Genomic DNA, 8,502 nt, shown 5'->3' on the forward strand with positions numbered 1-8,502 from the left:
TATTTAAAACAATCCTTCCTGTAGAGTGTGTGTGTGTTATATATTTTGGGTTATGACAGTAAACTCACCCTTGCTCCTCGCAAGGCCGTAACCATGTCTTGAACATTGGGGGGGACCAACTTTTATTTATATATATATATATATATATATATATATATATATATATATATATATATATATATGCACACACACACACACACACACACACACAGAGAGAGAGAGAGAGAGAGTTAGATATCGTATGATGCAGAATGAAACACAGAAACATTGTGGAGCACAGAAACACCCCGCAACTTTTTTAAAAATTATAATATATATAATTTCTCAGCAACGAGGTGTTTTTGAAGTAACTAAACACACAGCTTCATTGTTTATAGAGAGAAACGTACAGATGCAGGTGATTCACACACACGACATTGTCCCCCTCAATGTCTATAGTGATGTCTATGGTGGTTACGGCCCTGGTCGTGATCTCGTCACAGTCCAGATGTCTCAGCAGATGTGATGCACTCTCATCTGCTGACGGACTGACTGGACTGTCCTGATCTTGAGGCTGGACGTCCTGCATTTGCTGCTCCTCGGCAGTGGGGGGGACTTCAGGAGCACTGGAAGGAGGTTCCTGATGATCACTGTCCTCTACAGTACAGAAGACGTCCTGTAGAGAAGTCTGATCTAAAGAGAGCAACATCTACCAATAAAGTATTACTCGTATTAATTCTTTATTTAGGGATTACTTTTGATAACTTGAAATCTTGAAATTTTACATTTCTTCAAACTATGTTATCCATATTTAAAACATTTATCACATATAGTGGAAAGAGTCATTAATCTGCATTTGTATAATGTGTGATGATGATGATGATGAGGGTTTTTATATGTGTGTAAATGATTGAGAAATGTTTTGGTGCACTGCATATACTGCATACCATAGACATATAAAATACCTAGACGCCTCATATTATCCTATATGGCAGTATATGCAGTGCATGGGGCGCCGCACACAGGGGTATTTATTTATTATAAACTTGTTAAGACTCGGAACGGGGGTAACTCGTGAACATTAAATTATTTTGCGACCACAACAAACGGGAGACTTTTCAGTTGCGCACTTCAGCTTTCCCTCAGCGCGCGAGTCAAACGATCGCGGAAAAGCTACAGGTGCCAAGTGACCTTCAGTAGAACAACAGTGAACTGCGGTCTGATGAGATGTTATTTCAGTAAAACAAACTTTCCTGTCCTGTCAGCCGTTTTTACTGTGCTCACGGCGCACGCTCTTCAACTGTATGCGAATATGAGGCGCGCGCTCACTTCATAAATAAACCGCATTAGAAACTGCGAGCATACATCGTCAGTTAAGTCATGAATTAAAAAAATGGCAATTAAAGCATGCATGTATATATGCATTACATTTAAGAACGTCTCTCAAATGCATGCACCCTACTGAAATATTATGCTATTCAACATAGGGCGCAAGATGATATTTAATTTTTTATTTATAATTTAATGAACAAGTAGGCCAAATGTGAGCACAGTGCAGTTGTACTAGAAAATATGCGCTAATTTTTCGCCAATTTGTAATGTACGAAAATGAAAAGAAAATGAAACCATATTTAAATGCATAAAATAACTTTCTTACATTATTTTCATTACCTTTGTACAGAGCTCGATTTAGGTATGAGAATAGAAAGTTAAACATTGACTTTTTCAGAGTTCATTGATTATATAAAATGCAGTGAAGGTTGACTATAGTTATCTGCATGTCTCATCCATGAGTAGGCCTATATGCAATGATGGAAAACAAGATTTTGGGGGAGTTAAGACCCAGAACCAAGCTTACTGAGCAATAAAGCTATAGTGAGCACTTTTATTAAAATACCTGGAGCCTAGGTAATACAAAAATAATACAAAAATTGTCATTCACTCAGTATTACTTGATGTAATTCTGTCTCAAATGTAAAAATGATCTCAATTACATTTAAGTACAAATTAGTTGTATTCAGTTGTGTTTTAGGTCCTAAAAACATTTCCTATATAGAAATAATGAAGATTTCTGTGCCACCCCAGACTGGTTCCTGGCCACCCCTATACACATCCTGGCTCTGCCACTGCCTAAGAGGGCAAAGTGATTAATATCAGTTCATTCCTGACTCTGAGTATCTCTATTGCTCGGAAGAAGAAAAAACACACGTTTGTGAATGGGCATTTCATTTACATTTGAGAGAAACTGAGAAGATTATAAACAGGGATACAAACTGGCCACCTTTCACTGAAAATTGCTGTTCTGAATTCAAAGGCCATCTGTGTGATTCCAGTTGAAAACTCTTGCTACTTCATACTTCAATACAAAACAATGCTGAACTTTGTCAAAAAGGAGATTTTTAAATGCTATAATAGTGATTTTATAATGTCTAAATATAAATCCATTAGCAAAACATGAAAAAGAACTATATTACAGAGTGGAAATGGTAAAGGAGACAACAAATTATCCTCTGGTTCCATCTAGTGGCCATAGTGGGAATCATGACATTCATTTTAATAGTATTTGTTTTTCGACCAGGTGAAATCTTGGCAGAAGTATTCCACTTAGCATGGCAAATTTTCCATGAATTATCTCTATAAGTAAAAATGAAAAAAAATGCAGATGTTCTTTAAAATAAATTTTACTCTATAAAATATGAAAAATGTGAATAACTTTGAGGCAAATTTATTTTATTATTATTTTTTTTTTTCACTTTTTTTCCTATGGTATTAAAAAAGGGGGAAGGAGGTTCAAACAAATTATCCTCTGGTTCCATCTAGTGGCCATAGTGGGAATCATGACATTCATTTTAATAGTATTTGTTTTTCGACCAGGTGAAATCTTGGCAGAAGTATTCCACTTAGCATGGCAAATTTTCCATGAATTATCTCTATAAGTAAAAATGAAAAAAAAAATGCAGTTGTTCTTTAAAATAAATGTTACTCTATAAAAATATGAAAAATATGAATAACTTTGAGGCAAATTTATTTATTTATTTTTTTTACTTTTCACTTTTTTCCCTATGGTATTAAAAAAAGGGGGAAGGAGGTTCAAACCTTTGTCACTTTTTTCACTCCTGATGAGTTTGTATCCTTCCATGCACAAGCTAGTAATGGGCTTTTGGTCATTGACTTGCAGGACGTTTTCTGCGGGAGTTAGTGTTAGGGGCTACTAGAATTCAGGGGGGCGACAACACTGATCTTGCATACCCCTCGGCAAATGTGCAGTTGCGCCCCTGCTGAGCGGGGCACTGTAGGCTATGTGTGACTTGTGCCTCCATTACTTTTGGGGGTCTAAAAGTGTGGTAAATATGGTAAATCAATCAATAAAAATTATAAATAAAAACTTTGTAAATATATAACCACTTGCTTTAGTTGGCATCTCTGCCTAAATATAATTTCATCATATTAAATCAATAGAATAAACCACACAGGCAATTTGAGTCTACCTCAAAACATTGTGTTGTATTTACAGAAGGCATTTGTAAAATGTTCATTTACTTGTATGACACAAGTTGTTTCATAAGGTCTGACAGATTGGGAAAGGAGATTACCAGCAGGCTTATGCATGGCACAGATCTGTTCACTTGACATGAAGCCCGACTGTTTCATTTTTAACAGTTTTTGACTGATTTTGACATATCATTTTTTACCTCTAATACACCACTATGTCCAACTGCCTTGAGCGCGCGCACGGCATCCGGTGCGTGAGGTGTGTACGTGCTCTGGCGTAGTTTACGTTAATGGGTGTGTGTTGATATCCAGCCGAAGAGTAATCAACCATAACTTCAGGCGAGCAGGCTCAGAAGTTGGGAATATGTGGAAAGTCACCACTCCCGAATGAGTTAGCGCCCAAAGACAGTTGGACATAGTGGTGTATTAGACGTAAAAAATTATATAAATACTGTTCGGTTTCTCGCACAAACCGATCGTTTCGTGTCTTAGGACATCAATGTATCGTCACGAGCCGCAGGGTTTAATTTGGATTTGTCTGTGCATGTTTTTTTTACTCTCATAGATTTTGTTACCATTGCCATGCATTATACGACTGATAGACTGCAACGGCTGGAGTTAAAAATCATAATTTGTGTTCTACTGAAGAAACAAAGTCACCTACATCTTGGATACCCTGGGGGTAAGCAGATAAACATCAAATTTCATTTTTGGGTGAACTATCCCTTTAAGGTGTCAGTAAGTTCGTTGCGCGCCACTGACGCTAGAGGGCGCGTATGTCCCGCGGCGCTGCCGCGTCACGTGTTAGGGGCGGAAGCGTTTATGAGCCATGCTGAGTCCCGCGCGGGCGCAGCCATTTGCTCTTTTCCTCGATCGCTTCAACACCGGTGAGTGCGGAGCGACGCCGCTCGTCCTGTCGCGAACTCCTTTCGTTAAGGCGTTTTGTTTTCCACCGAGGACAAAACACTCCTGAAAGACTTTGTATTTGGCTGAAGGTGTCGTAAATCGACCGGATTGGTTTTATTCGCCGCTGTTGTGGAGTTGCGCGTGTTTCATCGCGGCTCATCTCTGTCGTAGTGCCGTCGCGAGCTGTTGGGGGCTGCTGGAGCCGCGCGAACAACGCTCGCTTTGTTCCCCTGTTTGTGAATTAGTCTTATTTTCCTAAATTTCCGCACGCTTAAATGCGCCATGAGTTGGTTTCCGGACCGACGGGCCTGCTCGAGGCCTTCAGGCTGCTGCCGTGACGGACTCTCGGTCGGTTTCGGAGAAGGTCGGGCTCCTGAAGCAGCGGCCTCGTGTGTTTCCGCGCATCCTCTTGTTTAGACGCGGCGGCTGTGCGTTTATTAACGCAGTCGGGTGTTTCGAGTCTTATACGCTGTTTGACTTTTAATACGAGTGAGAAAGTGGTGTGTTCCAGCAGTTTAGTGTAACTGTGGTCGTAATTTGGGCTCGGCGCGGCCTTGTGTGTGCTGTGACTAACCGTGTCCCGCCATCTCTCCCGCAGAGTGACTGCAGCACAAAGACCAGCACAAACACACACAGACAGCAATGGCGGAGAACGAGCCACAGGTCCAGTTTAAGGTAACGGGACTTTAACTTTTAAAAGAGGCTAGAGTAATGAATAAAAGAGCCTAACGTTAGGTGAATGTTTAATTGTTAGCGCGATTAACTGCTAAATTGTTAAGACGTGAATTAGCAGAGTTGTTCTAGATAAACAACGCAAAACAGGCGCCTGAGCATCGGTTTATAAGGAGAATATTGGTGTAACGTGTAATCGCATATTGCATATGCACGCATTAGTAGTGTGGTGTAACAAATTACATGCTTTAAAAAAACAACGTGGCAGTATTGTGACTGAAATGTAAGCCTTCCAAAGTCACAATTTCAGGCAATTGTGATGCTTGAAGGGGAGCTATAAATAAAATAACCATTTGATTCTTTTGAAACTTATTAGTTTCTAATGAAAATTAGTCAGGTGCTCATTCAAAAATGGGTCTACATGTGACCACTGACAATTACTTGTGATGTTAAAATGATATAACAGACAGAGTATGGATATTTCACAGCCTCAGGGTTATTTATTTTACTTATGACACTATTTTAAACGAATATTGTTCTTTAATGAAAAGATGATTCAGATTAAAACTGGGGAAAAACAGTGCTGTGCGATTAGACAGTCTGCAAAATAATTATTCTAAAAATATAGATAATTCTGCGATTGGTGCAATTTTTACAGTTATCTGCCAGTAATATATAATTACATTAATGGCAATGTTACATTATAATATAATTGTGTTCGTGTGACTTCACACCAGGCATTTAATAATGTTTACATGAAATTAAGACGGTGGATATTCATTTATCATTAGACTTGGCATAAGACACGTCAGCCAGATTCTGCTCATGAATGACAGACTGGGTTATGTGGGTTATTCACCATATGGCCTTTTACGGTAACTTGAATTTGTTTGGTTTTTTTAGTATCATCATTCTGTAGTTTTTCAGTTAATCTCTCAAAACCGCGTTTGATTAAAGCCTTAAAAAATAGTTTGAAATGGTAACAGATGTATAGTATTTCCTTGCTGCTATGTCTTTATGGGACATGTTAACTACTGTATTACCAGTGCTCATGCGAACTGTCTTTCCCGTCCACAGCTGGTTCTGGTAGGAGATGGAGGTACAGGGAAAACCACCTTTGTGAAGAGACACTTGACTGGGGAGTTTGAAAAGAAATATGTTGGTAAGTCTCTTGCTTTGTATGAAAAGCCCATTTCATTCACATGGCATCTTGACACAACTATTCTGGAGGAATGTGTGGCTTTGGTGCGACTGTCACAGTTATTGGGCGGCTTTTGAATTTCTCTGTGTCCTCTTAGCCACGCTTGGAGTTGAGGTGCATCCCCTGGTCTTCCACACCAACAGAGGAGCCATCAAATATAATGTATGGGACACAGCCGGACAAGAGAAGTTCGGAGGCCTGAGAGATGGATATTACATCCAGGGTATGCAGTATTTTATCATGTATTCACACTGTAGACTTTTGCTGTCCAGCAGTGGTTTAACATGTGCGTCTCTGTCTCTTTATAGCTCAGTGTGCAATCATCATGTTTGATGTAACTTCTCGAGTGACCTATAAAAATGTGCCCAACTGGCATCGTGACTTGGTGCGTGTGTGCGAGAACATTCCCATAGTGCTGTGCGGTAACAAAGTGGACATTAAAGACAGAAAGGTCAAAGCAAAGAGCATTGTGTTCCATCGTAAGAAGAATCTACAGGTACGGAGCACATCTTTAACTCAAACTCATGAAATGCACTAAATGTTTGTTAGATCTTATTGTGAACAATTCATGCATGCATGTTTAATTTTCAAAGAAAAATTGAGCTTGTAATGTTTAATCAACATCATAACTGGATCTTATGGTAAGTTGTCAGACTTCTCTCTGGTGATGTTGATCTGCCTCCACTTTTATCCAATCAACAACCAATGCATAAAACCAAGTCCCTAATAGATCATTCATTAAACTTGGATGTATGGGAATGATTGGTCTCTTCCATTTCAATGCAACTTCAAGTTATCAGAGTTTCCTATGTAGACAAACATGCATTAGTTAAGGCTGAATGTCAGGCTGTTACTGACTGTAAATGTGAAGCTTGACTGATGTATCCGTTCTCTTTCTCAGTACTATGACATCTCTGCCAAGAGTAATTATAATTTTGAGAAGCCCTTCCTGTGGCTCGCACGGAAGCTGATTGGTGATCCTAATCTGGAGTTTGTTGAGATGCCTGCCCTTGCACCACCTGAAATTGCTATGGATCCATCACTTGCTGCACAGTATGAGCATGACTTGAAAGTAAGCGCATTGTCCGGCCAGCGAGTTCCTGCTGCTGCTGCTCCTAAAACTGTTCCCGTTTAGTCTGTGCTGATCCGTAATTGTCATTTCTCTTCCAGGTGGCTTCAGAAACAGCTCTCCCAGATGAAGATGACGACCTTTAACCTGTTAGCCTCTGACCTCCTTATGGCAATGTCACTGGGATTTCCTGGTGACGGTTCCTCCCCCTCCCCCTTTTACTGTAAAACCCCAGCGCAGAATATTTTTATTTTTCAATTTTTGATTTGTTTTGTTTTGAATTTGAGTAAACCGTGTGGTTCATTTCATTGTAGACATGCTAACTGTTGCCACCAGACACACACATGCAGACATGCCTACACTTTGGACACACTCGCTCACTCAGAGGTGTGAGAGCAGGTTGAGTGTCCCAGTGCTTACTTCTCTATGTAAGGCTCTAAGCACTTAGAGGAATTCTTGGAATAAAAACATTCTCAATATAATAATCCTTGCTTGTTTTTTTAATAAACTGTTGGAATGAATTTTAAATTGTGGTGGCCTACTTGTAAAACAAAAGACTGACAATTTCCTCTATTCAATTGTTTACACGTAAAGTTTTTTTTTTTTTTTTTTTTAGGACGCTTCTGAAAGTTTCTTTTGCATTTGCTCAGACAAAGAAGCAAAGTAATGCGAAGTTGCTAGTCATTGGTGTGATATTTAAATACTGTGGATATTTTTGGAGTGCAAATTGCTGACAAGTCTAACAACAATCCATGAGGTCAAGAATAGAACAGCATGCACCTAGTTTAAGGTCTGATGTGGTTTTACATAAATATAGGTGAGGTGTCTTACTTTATCTGACAGTGTTCAGTGCGGTTCATATTGAAGAGTCAAACCTTTTTACTTCAATATTAGATGCTATTGTAAAGTATGGGATTTCCTTCAAATGAAAAGGGTGTTTTTTTTTGTTTTGTTTTTTATATATATATAAGTTGGAATGAATGCAATACCAGTAAACCCAAAATGGGCACTACTCCGTATTGGGAAAACTTAGTATATGTCACTTTTTAAATTAGTCATTTTAATTATGTACTAGATTTGATTAAAAGTGTGCTTAACATTGTGATAATGCCATAAATATTAAATGAAGCCTCAATCAATTAGACAAAATAATATATATATATATATAATGCAACAACATACT

At 38.8% G+C, this 8,502-nt stretch overlaps 1 protein-coding gene across 1 annotated transcript; it reads left to right on the forward strand.

Annotated features, from left to right (window-relative positions):
- The first annotated feature begins 4,268 nt into the window (after positions 1-4,268).
- Positions 4,269-7,648, forward strand: ran (RAN, member RAS oncogene family). Its single transcript, XM_016241170.1, has 7 exons — positions 4,269-4,358; positions 4,976-5,052; positions 6,127-6,211; positions 6,348-6,473; positions 6,559-6,746; positions 7,152-7,322; positions 7,421-7,648. The coding sequence occupies exons 2-7, from the start codon at positions 5,020-5,022 to the stop codon at positions 7,463-7,465; spliced, it is 648 nt and encodes a 215-aa protein (XP_016096656.1). The 5' UTR covers positions 4,269-4,358; positions 4,976-5,019; the 3' UTR covers positions 7,466-7,648.
- Positions 7,649-8,502: the final 854 nt, after the last annotated feature.

Source organism: Sinocyclocheilus grahami, unplaced genomic scaffold, assembly GCF_001515645.1.
Source record: "Sinocyclocheilus grahami isolate Dianchi unplaced genomic scaffold, SAMN03320097.WGS_v1.1 scaffold614.1, whole genome shotgun sequence".
Taxonomy (NCBI): domain Eukaryota; kingdom Metazoa; phylum Chordata; class Actinopteri; order Cypriniformes; family Cyprinidae; genus Sinocyclocheilus; species Sinocyclocheilus grahami.

Bases quoted from the DNA above. Each gene is read 5' to 3' on its own strand.
- ran (XM_016241170.1), top strand. From the start codon at position 5,020: ATGGCGGAGAACGAGCCACAGGTCCAGTTTAAG. The intron at 6,212-6,347 runs GTAAGTCTCTTG...GTGTCCTCTTAG, and splicing joins GTTTGAAAAGAAATATGTTG to CCACGCTTGGAGTTGAGGTG. The intron at 7,323-7,420 runs GTAAGCGCATTG...TTTCTCTTCCAG, and splicing joins AGTATGAGCATGACTTGAAA to GTGGCTTCAGAAACAGCTCT.